Source organism: Bactrocera neohumeralis, unplaced genomic scaffold (genome assembly GCF_024586455.1).
Source record: "Bactrocera neohumeralis isolate Rockhampton unplaced genomic scaffold, APGP_CSIRO_Bneo_wtdbg2-racon-allhic-juicebox.fasta_v2 cluster10, whole genome shotgun sequence".
Taxonomy (NCBI): domain Eukaryota; kingdom Metazoa; phylum Arthropoda; class Insecta; order Diptera; family Tephritidae; genus Bactrocera; species Bactrocera neohumeralis.
Window position 1 is genome coordinate 2,648,135 of NW_026089623.1, and position 19,165 is coordinate 2,667,299.

Genomic DNA, 19,165 nt, shown 5'->3' on the forward strand with positions numbered 1-19,165 from the left:
AAAGTTGGCGTGCTTTTGAACCGTGCAAAAAGCTGTATTGGGCCAGAAAGAGACTATTTTGAATAAAATAAATAGATTTTGCCGAAAAAAAACCGTTTGTTCTGTTTTTTTTTTCAAAGTCCTGTTTACTTTGGAAAGCACCTTGTATTAATGTAATGTATGTAATTTTATATCTATGTAATTTTGGCTGTAAATCCCATTCCATATCTCTACACAAACAATTTTATCAATATTAGCGGACCCGACAATTTTGTCATTTTCACATAAAGTTATCAAAGTGTGAGCATGAGGCAAACCTATTCTAAATGTATATAAAAGGCTCAACTTTGCCACAAACTTCTTATTCGAAATGCCTAAAAGGAGATGATTCATTAGGATCAATATTACTTACAATCTCACGCCAATTCGGATTGAAAGTCATTGTAGCAAAAAGCGGTGGCTTACTGAAGTGGTGAACAATTGACATTGCATCTAAGTAATTTTGAAACATGTTTTACGGAAACCCAGTAAAGGATGAAATCAAAATCACTTTACGACCTAAGCGCTTATCTCCTACTTTATTAGTTTGCAAATAAACACTAATATTGTTATACATACTTGACCTCAAATTAACTTAATTCTGTCTTAAAAAATATAATTGACATCTTTCTATTCTTATATTAGGAATGTACTTCAAAAATAGTTTTTGGGATTTGTACAAAATGCTAAATTGTTCCCTGTATACCATTAGAGTATTGTTGAACGTTATGCGATATAATAGGTTGTCAAAAAAGTCGTGCGGTATTTTCGCTAGTTGGTGCTGAAAGCGCGTAGTACTAGTTTTATTCGTCGCATCGGGTCATTCTATACCTTTTTGCAAAGCCCATTTCACGTGCTAACACGTGTTTGATTGATTGTTGTTTCTTTTAAGTCGTTCGGGAGTTATAGCGTCGCAAACATGGAGCAAAATTAAGAGAAAATACGGCATATTTTACAGAACTACTACGATAAAGGCAAAAATGCATCTCAAGCCGCCAATAAAATTTGTGCAGTTTACGGTCCCGATACAGTTTCCATTTCCCCCGCACAACGATGGTTTCAACGTTTTCGTTCTGGTGTAGAGGTGGTCGAAGATGCGCCACGCTCCGGAAGGCCTGTCGTCGAAAATTGCGATAAAATCGCTGAATTGGTCGAAAGAGACCGGCATAGTAGCAGCCGTAGCATCGGTCAAGAGCTGGGCATGAGTCATCAAAAATTCATTTCAATTTCAAAAAATGGGCCAACCAAAATCTCTATTTGGGAATAGTAAAGGATATGCCAATCGGTCCAAAGCAGAATCTAATACTTATAGATTCTTAACCACACCATTTATTTTTGAAAAAAACATATCCCCTTTCTCTCAAATGGTGGTTCATCATCTGCAGTCGTAAATTTAACAACATCAGTTCGAGTTACATCATTATATCTTCGTATATCTGTATCACGATTTATGGTGATTGCCATACAAATCTCGTCAGTGTATTGCATACTCTATCACAATGTTCCTTTATAGTACGAAATGAAAAAACAAATGGATTAGTTCCATCTCACTTCTACAAGTATGATTCATTAAAACAGCATCGCAAGTTTTATTTGATAGCTCTCGCTTTCTATATCGACAGCGTAAAAATACAACTAGGTATAATTTGGCGTACAACCAATTGCTGTGACCATTGGTCCTGGCTTAGCTAAACAATGCTTACAAACCAAGATCCAATATGAAAGGGATCAAAATTAGGTAAGTAGTAGTAATTACATTTTGAGTTTTACTCAATTGCAAATTTTCTCTATTTCTTTACCTGTAGTCTCCCTGTAAACGATTTAGAGTAAGGCATGATGAAACAGGTGTATGCGTGAGTTAAAAACCGTATTCCTTATAATAGTAACAAACATCAAAGCAACCTTTTGTTTCAGTAAACTGAATGCATCAAAACAACCTTAAGTTGGAACAATTGAAATGCACTATCACTATAACAAACAATCCTAAACAAACAACTATCAAAACAACCTTGAGTTTGAATACCACATCAGCCTTATCATAAAACAAAGCAAATGTTTTTAAGCAAACAATATATGTATGTATATGTAAACAAACCTAAACAAATAATATAATCTGTATCTAAACAAACTATCAACTAGTAATAAGTATCATACTATTAAGTATAAATAGAAGTAAGAACCATGTAATAAGAGCATTAATAAAGAGTACACATTTCGGTGCAGCTCAAAAATATATTTTTTTTACTCATTTTTAATTCTGGTAAAAATTAACTGAGGGCTCAACCGGGATTGCAAATTTATTTGCTATCCAAAAAAGCCAGATTTTGTTCCGAAAGGAATAAATCAAAAAAAATCCACAGAAAGTAGGACTTCCAGCTCTAAATGCCTGTAAAAAGAGCAGAAACAAATGGCAATGGATATAAAAATAAATCCTGTAACAGCGGACAGCGAAAATTCCTGAAAAAGTGGAACACGGTAAAAAAGTATAGGTCCTGAAATAGTGGATAATACTTTCACCAGGATTCGCAATAAACGCTGAAATAGCGGACAAAGTTGAATCCTGGAGAAGGTAAAACAAAAATACCACATTATCACCAAGAAAAGACATCATCAATGGGATCAATCTCAACAACGACAACCTCCATCGTGGACGTGGATCGACTTTGTCAAAGAAAAAGTTCAGCAATTCCAGTACTGAAAACAAGGCAAGCCAAAAAGGAAATGGGTGTTGAATTCTAGAAAATTAACGCTCATTAAAAACTAAATTATAAGGGAAAAGAAAGGATCATAAGAAACATGAAAAAATAATAATTTACTAGATAATATAAAAAGGTATTAATTATAAATGTAAAAAATTAATCAAACATATTCAATAATTAATTATACACGCCGACTTCAAGCCTAAATGTTTTGAAATGAGGGCATTTCATTTTAGCAGAGGGGAGAGTTAAGGAACGTTTAACAAACAAAAATCAAAACAACCTTGAGTTTGAAACAAAGCAAATGTATCTATGCAAACAATATATATATATATAAACAAACCTAAACAAATAATATAGTCTGTGTCTAATTAAACTATCAACTACTTGGAGTAATAAGTATAAATAGAAGTAAGAACCATGTAATAAGTTAGTCTTAAGAGTATATGTAAATAAAGAGTACACATTTCGGTGCAGCTCAAAAATATAATATTTTGACTATTGCGGAGCATCGACGACACTACACTTCTAAAACAAATTTAATTAATTGAACGAATGAAAAAAGGAAAAAATAAACTCACCATTAATAAAGGAAGTAATGGGATATAGGAGGATGGAGCCATGAGCAGAAGTTCACGTAAGTGAGGAAAGTTTTCTAAATGCTATTCACTTGGTTGTGGCCAGAAACGATTATTTTACATATGGCTCAAGCAGCTCACAACTTCCGGTATTACACGAAGTATCCTCTAGGTAGCCGAAGCACATATGTTTGAAGGCGAGGTAAAGTGAGAAGGCGAAACATCCCCTCTCCAACGGGTGAGAGAACTTCTTTTCGATGATGACCGATGCAAACGTACATATTAAGGATTATGATCTAAGTGCATGCACCTAGAAAGTCAGGTCCCTTAATTGGGAAGGTGCCGCTGGCCAGCTGATTGAGGTTCTCGTAAAAATAAAAGCTGACAGCTCCGCCGTCCAAGGACAAGAACTCAGACGAATAGGTCCCTGTGGCATTTACGCGCGAATTCGGTATGGAATTCGTGATGGAAGAGATATAAGGGAACTGTGGGGCGGCATTTCAAACTCCTTACTCCTGCAAACGAGACCACTGGTTTTCGGAAAATGCAAAAGAACAGCTGGTACGATGAGGACTAAAACAAAAAGAGAGAGAGGCCAAGATACGTGAGGGCAAAGAGTTTGACAAAATCCGGCGATTAACAGAAGGTTTCAAGACCGGAGCATAGTCTTGTAGAACCCCCAAAGGTGATCTAGTCACCGATGCCCAGAGCATACTTAAATTATGGAGGGAACACTTCTCCAGCCTGCTGAATGGCAGAGAACGCACAACGCGAAGGAGAAGGCGAACCTTGCCCATTGCCCGAACATGAAAAAGTTCGAATAGCAATTACCCGCCTGAAGAACAACACAGCGGCGGGAGCCGATGGATTACCGGCCGACCTATTCAAACACGGCGGCGAAGAACTGATAAGGAGCATGCATCAGCTTATTTGTAAAATATGGTCGGACGAAAGCATGCCCAACGATTGGAATTTAAGTGTGCTATGCCCAATCCATAAAAAGGGAGACCCCACAATCTGCGCCAACTACCGTGGGAAAAGCCTCCTCAACATCGCGTATAAGGTTCTATCGAGCGTATTGTGAATGATTAAAGCCCACTGTGGCTTTAGACCTGGAAAATCAACAACCGACCAGATATTCATCATGCGCCAAATCTTGGAAAAGACCCGTAAAAGGAGAATCGACACACACCACCTCTTCGTCGATTTCAAAGCTGCTTTCGACAGCACGAAAAGGAGCTGTCTTTATGCCGCGATGTCTGAATTTGGTATCCCCGCAAAACTAATACGGCTGTGTAAGCTGACGTTGAGCAACACGAAGAGCTCCGTCAGGATTGGGAAGGACCTCTCTGAGCCGTTCGATACCAAACCAGGTTTCAGACAAGGCGACTCCCTATCGTGCGACTTCTTCAACTTGATATTGATATCATCGGCCTCAACACCCGCGCCGTTAGTTCTGCTTTCTCCAGGCTGGACAAGGAAGCACAGAAAATGGGTCTGGCAGTAAACGAGGGCAAGACGAAATATCTCCTGTCATCAAACAAACAGTCGTCGCACTCGCGACTTGGCTCTCACGTCACTGTTGACAGTCATAACTTTGAAGTTGTAGATAATTTCGTCTATCTTGGAACCAGCGTAAACACCACCAACAATGTCAGCCTAGAAATCCAACGCAGAATAACTCTTGCCAACAGGTGCTTCTTTTGACTGAGTAGGCAATTGAGAAACATAGTCCTCTCTCGACGAACAAAAACCAAACTCTATAAGTCACTCATAATTCCCGTCCTGCTATATGGTGCAGAGGCCTGGGTGATGACAACAACTGATGAGTCGTCGTTGCAAGTTTTCGAGAGAAAAGTTCTGCAAAAGATTTATGGTCCTTTGCGTGTTGGCCACGGCGAACATCGCATTCGATGAGACGATGAGCTGTACGAGATGTACGACGACATTGACATAGTTCAGCGAATTAAAAGACAGCGGCTACGCTGGCTAGGTCATGTTGTCCGGATGGATGAAAACACTCCAGCTCTGAAAGTATTCGACGCAATACCCGCCGGGGGAAGCAGAGGAAGAGGAAGACCTCCACTCCGTTGGAAGGACCAAGTGGAGAAGGACCTGGCTTCGCTTGGAATATCCAATTGGCACCACGAAAAGCGAAAAGAAGAAACGACTTGCGCGCTGTTGATAACTCGGCTATAATCGCGTAAGCGGTGTCTACGCCAATAAAGAAGAAGAAGAAGAAGAAGAATATTATAAGGAAACCTTTCCTTTACTAGCGCACGCTCCGAAGTACAGTCGCGGCGGAATAAAATCAGTCCTATTCCGGACACACCCTGTGTATTACCCCACTTTTTTTGTGTACGTCTTTGCATTTAAAATTTCCCGATGTAAATACTTATTTATTTATTTGAGTATACACATATGTATGTATACTATACAAATGTCACCAACAATAGTTTAATTTTGTATTTAAAATCATTATATATATGTATGTAGTATGTATATATGTATGTAGGAGTTGGAGTAATTCGTTGACCAAATTCACAAACTTTCGACATTAAACGATAGTATAAGTAGGTTGTCTTTATATATCGGGACCAATATTAATAATCGGAATTTCTTCATTTTTCTTTATCATAGGCATACTAAGATCCTTGTGAATGTTTTCATTTCGCATGTACCATGGTATCCACGTTATCGCTCTAAGTATTTTTGAGTGGCACCTGTGTATTATGTCAATGTTAGTTGCACTAGTCGTACCTCACTCACCGCTATATACGGATATAGTACAACTTTGTTGTTAAGGCTAAGTTAGAGTTTGTATTTAAAATAAAGTGCAATATATACTGTAGACAGGTATGAAATAAATTTACCATGTCACAATTTGATGTTTCAGATTTTCAATAAGTGATCAATTTTCTATTTTGCATAACTACCAAAAGCTATTTTTGCGGTTCATTGTTGCTCTTTATGTGGGAATAGAATGTTGCAATATGGAATATCTGTACTCGAATTATCTTCTTTTTTATGAATATGGATAACATCCACAACTGAAAATTGTGTACAGTATGTTTATGTTGATATGTATAGCACACCACATGTGGTTGTTTTCAAGTATACAATTCAATATTAAATAAATGTTATCTATGATATTTGATATGAGTTTCTAAAGCGTATAAATTTATGGTTTGTGTATACCCATTCAGTTTACAATTCCTATATGCATTTTCATTATTATTGTATGCGTATTGCATGTGTCTGTTTACTTATGTATGTATATATATGTATGTATCAACGCCAGTAAAGAAGAAGATATGTATCTTTGCATGTTCAATTTACATATGTATGTATGTACATTTTTGCCGAGGGAAAGAAAGTAATTATTTAAAATGGGTGGACTGTATGTGTTTCCTTATACTATGTTCGGACCGATATTGAAAACATTTTGAAAACATATTTGTGTGTTGTGGAATCTAAGTCGTTCGGACCGACAATGTGTGTTTTCGATGAGTTTTAACTGACAACTGTCAATACCGGCATTCTCTTGCTTTTGCAAGATTGCACAATGACACAAAATGCAAAAATCCTATACCGCAATATGCAAGGCCAAATGAGCACCCATTGCAGAGTCTAGTGATATATGACGGCACGAAAATAAACGTGGGGTTTGGTCTGACATATTTATAGCCATTGCAAATAATTTTCTGCATGTGTTTGTTGTTGTGCCGTTGCACCAAGAGGAAAATTCTGCAATTTCTGCACCGTGCAAAGTTTTGCAAGAGCAAGAGAATCCCCCTAATATGAGGATATCAAGCGACAGCTGTTTTTGTATATGGAATGTAAACAAATATCAAGTGACAATTTAGGGCCGGCAAAATATGTCTTCCAAAAACATCGATTAAACTAGAGCAGGCACCTATTATAATGAGTGGAATGTGAGTTTTCAAGTAGTTTTTAGCGAAAACTGCGTTTTCGTTTGACAGATTTTACATGGACGAAAACACAAGTTTTCGTGCGAAAACCAGTTTTTCCCACGAAAACATGTTTTCGTTGTCGGTCCGAACATAGTATTACATTTAAAATTTTGTAAATATTCTGCTCTGCACCGACTAAGTGGCATCTCTTGGCATCAACGCACATATGCTGCTTGATTATATCATATCTGTCGCAGATTTACCGAGCTTCACACAGAGTTTAATCGCGTACCTCTGCTCTAACGAACGCTGCATTTTCGGCTTGCAGCACTCACAGATACACGTCACGCGAAAATGTTTGTCCTGACTCTCCAGGTACACAACTGACCAGCTGCTTGTTCATTAGTTAGGAAGACCTTCTACCGAATCCAGTCGCTGCGCGATTTAATTTTTACATTAAGTAAAAATGAATCAAAAGAATATATTTTGAGCTGCACCGAAATGTGTACTCTTTATTTATACTCTTAAGAGTAACTTATTACATGGTACTTACTTCTATTTATACTAACTACTATGATACTTATTACTAGTTGATAGTTTGTTTAGATATAATACCATATATTATTTGTTTAGGTTTGTTTACATAAATTTTAGTGCTACTTATATTATTGAAATGCTGGTTGTTTACTAGTAAATAACTATTTGGGTTGTTATTGTTTGTTCTACTGATGGTGCACTTCTATTGTTCCAAGATAAGGTTGTTTTGATGATTTTTCTTTAATGTTGTTCGTTTACTGAAACATAAGGCTGTTTTGCCGTTTGTTTGTTTGGGATTGTTTGTTGTAGTGATAGTGCATTTCAATTGTTCCAACTCAGTGTTGTCTTGATGCATTCTGTTTACTGAAACAAAAGGTTGTTTTTATGTTTATTACTACAAGTATTATAAGGAACTCTCTTGTAGAACCCCCAGAGGTGATCTAGTGACTGATGCCCAGGGTATACTAAAATTATGGAGGAAACTTTTCCCCAGCCTGCTGAATGGCAAAGATAGCATAACACCTTGAGATGGTGAACACGATTCTTCAATCTATAACGATGGAGCAGGCGTTTAATTGCCCGACCATGAAGAAGTTCGAAAAGCAATTACACGTCGGAAGAACAAAAAAGCAGACTGGCCCGATGGATTGCCGGCCGACCTATTCAAACACGGCGGCGAAGAACTAATAAGGAGAATGCATCAGCTTCTTTGTAAAATATGGTCGGATGAAAGCATGCCCGACGATTAGAATTTAGATGTGCTCTGCCCAATCCACAAAAAAGGAGACTTCACACTCTGCGCCAACTACCGTGTGATAAGCCTCCTCAACAACGCATATAAGGTTCTATCGATCGTTTTGTGTGAAAAATTAAAACCCACCGTCAACAAACTGATTAAAGCTGCTTTTGAAAACACGAAAATGAGCTACATTTATGCCGCGATAACTGAATTTTATTTCCCTTAAAACTAATACGGCTGTGTAAAGTGACGTTGAGCAATACCAAAAGCTCCGTCAGGAACGGGAAGAGCCATTCGATACCAAACGACAAAACAACCGCGCCGTTAGTTTTGATTTTTCCAAGTTGGATAAAAAAAAACGAAGCAAATGGGTCTGGTAGTGAACGAGAGGACAATAAAATATCTTCTGTCAGCAAACAAACAGTCGTCCCACTTGTGAGTTGGCTCCCAGGTCACTGGTGACAGTCATAACTTCGAAGTCGTAGATGATTTCGTCTATCTTGCAACGAGTAATAACAGCAAAAACAATGTCAGCCTCGAAATCCAACACAGAATAGCTCTTGCTAACATTTTCTGATTCGGACTGTGTAAGCCACTGAGAAGTGAAGTCCTCTCTCAACGAACAAAAACCAAACTCTATAAGTCACTCATTATTCCCGTCCTGCTGTATGGTGCAGAGGTATGGACGTTGACAACATCTGATGAGTCGACGTTACGAGTTTTCGAGAGAAAGGTTCTGCGGAAGATTTATTTATGATCCTTTGCGCATTGGCAATGGCGTATACCGAATTACCGAATCGATGGAACGACGACATATACGACGACATTGATATAGTATTGATAAAGTATTCAACGCAGTACCAGCCGGGGAAGGAAGAGGAAGACCTCCACTCCGTTGGAAAGACCAGGTGGAAAAGGACCTGGCTCCGCTTGGAATCTCCATTTTTGCGCGCAAGCGCTGTCTAAGCCAGTAATAAAGAAGAGGAATGGGAAATCGTCAAAACACACAAAGAAATTATCTCTCAATTTGATGAGTTGTTGCTGTCGATTCAACCAACAACTTATCCTTGGAAAATAATGGTAAAAATTTAATATAACTATCAAACAATGTACTTGAAATATACCTAAAAATGTCTAATTCACCAAAATAAAATGAACGTTGTCAATGCAATTTTCGATAAAAGTTGTAACAAACCAAAAAGGAGAGGAAAAAATTCAATCACTAGATAAAATTGATACACACACCCAATGTATGTATTTGCAACTTATACGGAACATCGACGAAATGTACTTCTGTATACGACGGTGTTAAGTTTGACGCGCAAAGCAGAAATAACATCGATCAATGAAAGCGCGCCACCGAGCTTGTAATTGTTGCAGTCGCTAAATTTATCAGTGTTCGCGTTGACGAAATAACGTTATGCACGAAATTCGTACAGATATTCGCACCAGGTACGAGCATCTGTGTATTAAAAAACCGAAGGTTATTGACATTCGAAAAGAATCTTGTTATGATAACGGTACGTCTTACCATCAAAAGTATATAAAATCGATAGCCCGCAAATACCTAATATAAAGATTTTCGAACGCCCTGTTGATTTTATACCGCAGGTAATATGTGATATGTAAATAGTCTTATTTAAAATGAGTGAATCTCGGCGATAAAGTTTAATGTATTAATTTATTCCGCTTTTACTAGTTTTCAACAGTACCGTTATAAGGAGAGTGACCGAGGTTTTCTTCCAATTTCATCCATTTTCACACTGTCATTAGAAGTGTACATTGAACATTAAACTTAGTGGGCCACGCCCACTTTTTAAAAATTTTCTCACCACAGCTGTCTCGTGCTACTTCGATTCCCAGTGACAAACTACAGTTTTATATTAATGTGGTGCTTAGTTATGTCACTTTATGGGTTCTTGAACGAATTTAATGGACACAACTTTAGAGTACGTTTTTCACTATGTCAAGTCGTATCGGGTGATTTTTTAAGAGCTTGATAACTTTTTTAAAAAAAAACGCATAAAATTTGCAAAATCTCATCGGTTCTTTATTTGAAACGTTAGATTGGTTCATGACATTTACTTTTTGAAGATAATTTCATTTAAATGTTGACCGCGGCTGCGTCTTAGGTGGTCCATTCGGAAAGTCCAATTTTGGGCAACTTTTTCGAGCATTTCGGCCGGAATAGCCCGAATTTCTTCGGAAATGTTGTCTTCCAAAGCTGGAATAGTTGCTGGCTTATTTCTGTAGACTTTAGACTTGACGTGACAGTCTATCCATTGCTTTTAAACACGTAGGTAAAGACACAAAAATTACACGTGAACAAATTCAATCAGAGGAGTATATAAATCATTGTATAGAAAGCAACTTGGCTTTTATACGTTGTATCCCTAACTCGACTTGGTATTGGGCTGAAAGAAAGAGAGACTTATTCGCAATGATCAGACAACTCGGAAAACCCACGTTATTCCTAACTATGAGTGCTAATGAAGTTGGTTGGCCCTCATTATTACAATTATTATATAAATTGAAGAATAATGGAGCAGAAGTTACAGAACAAGATGTTCAGGAACTCCATTATATTGAAAAGAGCACACTCATCAATGAAGATGCTGTAACATGTGCCATCTACTTTAATAAGCTCATCAATGTTATAATGAACGTACTTCAGTCCAAAAAGTCTTCTCCTTTCGGGAAATATCGTGTTGTTCATTATTTTAAAAGAATTGAATTCCAGCATCGTGGGAGCCCCCATGCACACATTCTGCTATGGCTTCAGAATGCTCCAGCGGATCCAGTAGGTGCTGACCGACTAAAAGCTATTGAACTAGTTGATACATTGATATCAGTGGCCACTTCAGAATCGTCGGGGAACATCAAACTACGGACACATAAGCACACATTCACATGTTACAAAAAAATAGCTGCGAACGCTCATCAAAAATGCAGATTTGAAGCTATACTGACACCAATGCAGAAAAAAGAACCAGGATTCCACACGTATAAACAACATTAAAACACGATAAGAACAAACTTAGAGAACAATGACTATGCTGATATTGATAGTTTCTATCAGGGAAATGGAATACTATCAGATGATTACTACATGAATGTGCTTCGAGCTGGCATCAATTGTCCCAGAGTATTTCTTAAACGTCAACCCATGGAAAAGTGGCATAATCCATTCAACCTATTCATTTTCAATATTTTGAAATCAAACATGGATGTGCAATTTATCACCGAAGAATACTCATGTGCTGCATACGTAGTGGAATACGTCAATAAAACGAACCGTGGAATTAGCAATCACCAACGTAACATCACTGAAATAATGGATGAACATCCAGAGTTCGATATTGTCGAAATTACTAGGAAAATGAGCTATGAGCTATGAGCATGCTAAATACTGTCGAAATTACCAGTCAGGAAGCTGCATGGTACCTTCTGCGTTAACCGATGTCAAAGTCTTCTTCGGTTGTTACCTATATTTATCGAAAGACAAAGAATTCGAAAAACTCAGAAAGAACTCAATGAAATGGATGCTGATGATGATGCAACAAACATATGGAAAGAAAATTGGTTTGACAAGTACGAAAAGAGACCTGAAGAGCTAGAAGATGTCAATTTGGCCCAGTTTGTTGCTCATTACACAGTGAATAATCAGGGGAATTGCACACGAAAGAAAGGACCTCGGATTATTCGGTACAGAAACTACGACATGGCTGATGTATACTCCATTCCGAGACGAAGAAAATGAAATTCTTGCAGAAACTAAATTCATACAGATTTACGACGACAACGAAATTTTGATTTTGGAGCGACATAAAGAATTCTCATCGAATTTAGATATCCAGAAAACCATCGAGATATGCCGAGAGTTGTGTCGTGAAGATGAATTAAATCAAGATGATGATGCTGAAGAAGACAACGTAGGTCGCCTTTTTCCTGAAGCAAATCCTTTTCAAGAATTGTATAACGCTGACCACATAATGAACGACGATCTGCGGTTAGCAACACTAAACAAACTGGGTGCTATCGCAAAGAAGAGGGATAATTTAATGTCTAATGAACAATTTTATGAACTAATGAAAATGGCCAATCAGAGGCAGAAGGCACTCCTGATGCATGTGATTGCTAATCTCCTCTCATCAAACCGATCAGCACTCCAAGTTTTTTTCACTGGGCCAGCAGGATGTGGGAAGACATTCCTCATTAGACTCCTCATGGAAATTTACTAGAATTTACTACTTCACAGATAATGTTGGTTTTTGCAATGCTTACATAGCATGTACATTGCATTGAAAATATCCCTTTCCAAACTATTACCATTATCAATTGAAGTGGCTCAACAGTACAGAATGCTCTTCAAATACGTCCAAGTTATACTCATCGATGATTTCAGTATGGTAGGAGCGGAATTGCTGTCTCAAATTGACGCACGGTTGAAACAAATAACAGGAAATTTTCAACATAATTTTGGAGGAATGGATATCATTTTCATAGGTGATTTGCGTCAGTTACCTCCAGTGCGTGCTACACCCATCTATCAAGCAACAAAACGACGCATAGCAGCACCAACACTTTGGCGTGACTTGAAGTTCTATGAATTGGATAAAGTCATGGGACAAGCGAATGCTGATTTTTCCTCTTTATTAACTAAAATTGGAAATGGCGAAGAATTGGATCAAGAACAGATACACCTAATCGAATCTCGTTTTTATACAAGAGAGGAAGCAGATCGTCTTTGTCCACATGGAATTCGGCTATATTTGACAAGTAATGCTGTAAACGAATACAATTTGACAATTCTTAACTCTGCAGAGAATAAAACAGTCTCAATAGCTACTGATGTATTCACCGGCTGCCATAATGCTGTGCAACAATCATTTGTACGACAAAAATTGCATAAAAAACGGTAATAGACACTGTAGGTCTGCCCTACGATATAATACTGGTGTTAGATAAATGGTATATAATAACAACCAATCTGGATGTCTCGGATGGTTTAGCAAACGGCGCAGTTGGTAAACTAGTTCATATCGAAACTGATGAGGCAGGGGCAGTAACTCGTGTGTGGCTGGAATTTCCAGATTCACCAAAGACGGGGCAGAAGATCCGGAGAAAAGCTGCTGCGTTCATCCAAGCAAACAACATCAGCCACACGGCAGTTCCCATTGCACGAAGAACTTCTACGATATATTTGAACAATAATAAAACGATTTTCGTCAAAAGAAATCATCTGCCATTGGTATCAGCGTGTGCTATTACTATCCACAAGTCTCAAGGTGGTACGTTTAATCAAATCGTCTATAATTACGAAAAGACACATTCACAACAACTCCTTTACATAGCCTTGTCCCGTGTCACAAGTATACAGGGATTGTACATCGTTGCGAAGGATGGAAAGAACAAATTTTATCATGGACGGAAAAAAGCTCAATCAATGGACAAGCTACAATCAGAATTTAGAAGATTATCAACAAATCCATTGATAACTTTGACTGACATTCTCCGAGAGTTCATCAGCAGACCAGGCTTATCAATAACAACCCTCAATTGCCAAAGCTTAGGAGCTCATAGCGGAGATTTGAATGATCCGGTGATTCTACGGTCTAATATATTGATACTTTCAGAGACGTGGAAGGAAAACGATCAAGAAATTGATGTTCCCAATTTTAATTGTGTCGTACAGTTCAAAAGACATAATGTGAGAGCAGGGGGTGTCGCAATACTTTGCAATACTGCTCATGGAACGAACATCATGACACCCAATATGGACCTGAACTTGAAACAACTAGAATCGCTTTCAATTGGGTTGTCATCTGTTGGAGAAATATGTGCAGCTGAATGTCGCACAGAAAGCGGACAGCGGATTATGCTTATAGCACTCTATATTTCACCAAATCAGAAGATGGCGAAAATAATAGAGTTTATTCACCTTCACTTGCTGCCGTATACTCCAGTGGGGGCTGCAGAAGTTGGAGTAGAGCTGGACAAAATACCTATGATTCTAGGTGGAGATTTTAATGTTAATTTTGCTTCAGAGGATTCCAAGCCATTAATTCAGTTCTTGCAACAGAAATTGTCATTGGAAATGAACAATTCACCAATTGAATCGACTACACGCCATGGTACCACGATCGATGCAGTTTTCTCACGTTACATCGAAAATTTGGAGTCAAGAGTCTTCATTACCTATTTTAGTTACCACAAACCTATCATTTCGTTCATGAAGAGTCTACCAGAGAATGAAGGTGAAGCTGATTGAGATTTAATTCATCATATTTATACTAATATTATTGTATCTTGAAAAAAGTATAATTATTATGATGAATAATTATATATCAAGATGAATGATTAAAATGATAAACATATTAAATAATCTATCAATCATACAGTTTCAATCGTGTTTGACACGTGAAATTAAAATGATTCACTAGAGATATACTCCGACATCTAAAAAATACATTTTCGACTACCCAATATTACCAAGATTTTCGATCCATATGATTGGTGATTGTATGTGAGGTACCTTAATGAAACCTGGGGAACATTTTGTAATACGAGTCATGATAATAGTTAATAGATAAAATAGGGTCAATACTTCCATATACTGTTTTCAATAAAGTTTATACCTTACTATCGCGTGTCTTCATGACACGTTTTACATCTTAAGGTATTTCCTGGCTTTAGTTCTTGCTAATTGCAAGAATATAAAATGTTTGGTTGCACCCGAACTTGGCCTTTCTTACTTACTTTTGTATAACTTCCAAATAAAATGTAATTGAAAGAGACTTCAATTAATTTCATTTCTTTTTACATTCAGCAATACATCAGAAATTAGGATCGTACGTAGACTTTTGTCGCCTCAATATATTTTTATAAGATATCAAATTTGCTCGATTTCGTCGAATAATGAATAGTGAAAATATTATTTTTGCAAAATTGTTTAACATAAAGTTTTTTCAACACCTGAAAGTATTTCGGGTCCTTGGTCATTGCAAATTGATAGATGCTAGCATCGCTATTCATAGTTTTGGTAACAAAATCGTGCTTACTTAATGCTAATTACTTACTTTTATTGATGAAAACATTACCTAGAAAACTTTACTCGATAATTTCACTCATTAAAAATTTATTTTAGGGTGGAATCTAGTGTTGGTGTTCCAGTTTATAAAACTCATATGAAATTAACCATTATAAACGTTAGCAGTGGCGATGATGGCATTTACAAATGTGTGGCCAAAAACCCACGTGGAGAAACCGATGGTGTCATTCGGCTGTACGGTAAGTTTAAATTAACTGTTGCCCACAAATATGGCAAGATTTGCGAACTGAAATATGGGTTTGGTGTTACAGAGTTTGTCCGGAAAGTAATAGGACTGATTTTTTTCCGCCGCGACTGTATTTCGGAGCATGCGCGCACAGACTGGATTCGGTAGAGGGCGTTCCTATCTAGGACAAACATTTTCGCGCGACGTGTTTCTGTGAGTGGAGCAACCCAAAAATGCAGCGTTCGTTAGAGCAGAGGTACGTGATTAAATTCTGTGGGAAACTCGGTAAATCTGCGACAGAGACAATTATATGATAAATACAATCAAATCAGGCTTCAGTTCATTTTGGAGGGCCGGGAAAAATGTCGCTTATGAGTGAGCAAATCCAAAGTGAAAACGATGCGCATTGTTTTTTGACATCAAAGGTATCATCCACCATGAATTTCCTTCTCCTGGGCAAACCGTCAAAGTCAAGTTTTACGTGGAAGTTCTCAAGAGATTCAAACGAAGGGCCGATTGTAAGTTGCACCACATCAACGCCCAAGCTCACACCGCCTTTCTTGTGAACAGCTACCTAACCAAAGCCGGCATCCCAACGGTTTCGCAGCCGGGCACCCCAGATGTGCCACCCCCCGGACTTTTTTTGTTTCCTTGCTTGAAAAGGCCGATGCAGGCAAACATTTTGAGACGACAGAGGGGATCCAAGCAACATGCACTTCGGCTCTCAAGGCTATTCCGGAGAATGCCTTCCATTACGCCTTCAATGCTTGGCGGCGCTGCATCGACTCAGAAAGAGCATATTTTGAAAGTTTTTAAAGAATTGTAACTATTGGTTCAATAAATTTTTTTAAATCAACTCAGTTCTATTACTTTCCGAACAAACTCTGTATAATGTACCATATTATAACAGAACTATTTCACTCGCATTAAGTAAATTAATATATAATTTTAATTGCCCAACAATGTTTAGCACAAACATAGATTTACGTATTTCCTATACACATATGTATATAGTTTCATATCCACCAACCACATCACCTCCTGGACCTTTTTCTACTGAAATTCGTTGGGATGTATTTTTCGGGCACGGTAGTGAGACATCACGATCAAGTTATGGCAGTTATGGTCAGGACAAAAGTAAGTCTATTGTCGGATTTACCAAATCTAAATATTTAAATTATAGTATATACATACATAAATATATGTTTAAATATTAAAATATTTAAAAGGGTAAATCATTCATGCAAGTCTAAGTACTTCATGTATAAAGTCACTTTTGACGCCTTACATATCAGGTAATAAAAACAAGAGTTCCCTATAGGAATACAAAATCGAAGAGGAATCTTTAATGACCCTATGCAATTAAAAGTTTTTAATTTCTCTTTTTTATTCTAGGTACACGTTTTCTATCCAATCTAAATGAAATCGGCTTATCAGAACGAAAATCATTTGCTGATAAAACGAAGGGCGGCCCAGGAGCAAGTAGCACCGATGCAGCCCACGATGACAAGGTTCGTCTAAATGGTGAAGCACTCTCAAAAGTATTGGCCAATAAACTAATGTGGATTGCTATTCTTATAGTATTAAGGCTATGTTTATGAGGACATAACATCACCAGCTCCAATGGTCAATACCGAAGCATGAGTTTATTAAACATATACCATATATCTACATTCATATATCATATAAGCATCTAAAATATGTAATGTATGTAACGCTTTCGTAGCACATATTACTCTCCAAATGCCTTCATGCTCGTTCTCTTAAATCATACTTCGCGATCGCATGACCATATAAATATATATATACATATATGTATATCAATATATACAATATAGATACGAATATATAAGTTAAATAATGTTGTAAATTATGACCCTTATACAGATATTTTTAATAAATAATCAAATGCTAGAACCACAGGTAAACTAATTTAGAGCGAAATAATTAGTACGGCGTTTAATGCGCTTATGTTGCCTTTTAGCAAAAGAAAAATATCATTAGGCGAAAATGCCTAAAAGTGCTCCAGGAGAAGCTTAACATATCCCTTAGATGAGATTAATGCTTAGCGATATATGTATATATACATATAAATATAAAGAAATATATGCAAATAAATATATCTATAATTAAAAATGAATAAAAAATAAATCTATTACACATACACATACTATACACTATGTAATGTAGATGATTTAAAGAACATACTTATATCCTGAATAAGAAAACATATACATACATACTTATGTTTATTGTTAGTACTTTGTTTGACCTTAATAATCACAAATGGAAAAAAATCAGGTAATATGCTTTTATCTTCAATAGCTCTAACAATAAAGTTTAGTGGATTCTCAACAAAGTAAAAGTTAAGAAAATATATAATAACAAGTAAGGAAAGGTCAAGCTCGGGTGCAACCAAACATTTTATATTTTTGTAACTTGCCAGAATCAAAGCCAGGGAAATACTTTAAGGTGGATCAAACTACGTCAAGTGGTCCACGAAAATTTCAAAAAATAACGGATTTTGAAAATAAGCAGGTAATTAGAAAAGGGACCAGACGCATACCCTGAGATATAAATATTTCGTAAAAATTTTGTTTTTTGTTAAGGTTATGGAAAGTTGAAATTTAGAGCATGATAAAATTGTAAAATTATTTTCTCATAAGCTACTCGGTATAAATCGGTGAAATTTTGTGAAGAAAAATAAAAATGTTTGTGCTTCATTATAGATATTTTTGTACGATCCATTTGTTTAAATAATAATATTTCAGAGATTAATCGGTTTCAAATTTCGTGAAAATATCTTATTAAATAAAAAACCAACACAAGAACTTCATCCAATCCCGGCAAATGAGCAGATTCTTTCAGAGAAAAGAACGTGAACAAAATTTCAAATCGATGGAAAATCTCAAAAACTGAGGGACTAGTTCGCGTATATAACAGACGCTCACACCGACGTGGCTAAATCTACTCAGCTCGTCACGCCGATTATTTATATTACAAACTTCGTGGTAAATTTAACTTAATGGAATTCAATGGATAATATAAAATTTATCGCAATTTGCAAGCATCCAAATATAAGTAATATTTCCTAGTATTGGTATATTTTATAACAAACAAATAAGGAAGTTTGAGTCTAACGAAACATACAAGGTGTGTTCCAAAGTAAACAGGACTTAAAAAAAAAAAAACAGAACAAATGGTTTTTCGGCAAAATCAATTTTTTTTATTCAAAATAGTCTCCTTCTGCTTCAATACCGCTTTTTGAACGGTCCAAAAGCATGTCGAACGAGCGTTTTAGCTCGTTGGCCGGTATGGCCACCAGTATGCCGATGCAAGCCTTTTGAATGGTCTCTACATCTGCATAACGCTTTCCTTTCATGGGCAAATGCATTTTTCCGAA

At 36.9% G+C, this 19,165-nt stretch overlaps 1 protein-coding gene across 5 annotated transcripts in view; it reads left to right on the forward strand.

Annotated features, from left to right (window-relative positions):
* LOC126764853 (neurotrimin) overlaps positions 1-18,020 on the forward strand; it is a 364,259-nt gene extending 346,239 nt beyond the window's left edge. For 4 of the 5 annotated variants that reach the window (XM_050482468.1, XM_050482463.1, XM_050482465.1 and 1 more), the window contains 3 exons: positions 15,633-15,775; positions 16,777-16,899; positions 17,158-18,020. In XM_050482468.1, the coding sequence (XP_050338425.1) occupies positions 15,633-15,775; positions 16,777-16,899; positions 17,158-17,363 (472 nt within the window). In that variant the 3' untranslated portion in view covers positions 17,364-18,020. The remainder of the gene's footprint in view (positions 1-15,632; positions 15,776-16,776; positions 16,900-17,157) is intronic. The other variant, XM_050482466.1, reaches the window with a different exon arrangement.
* The last annotated feature ends 1,145 nt before the right edge of the window (positions 18,021-19,165 follow it).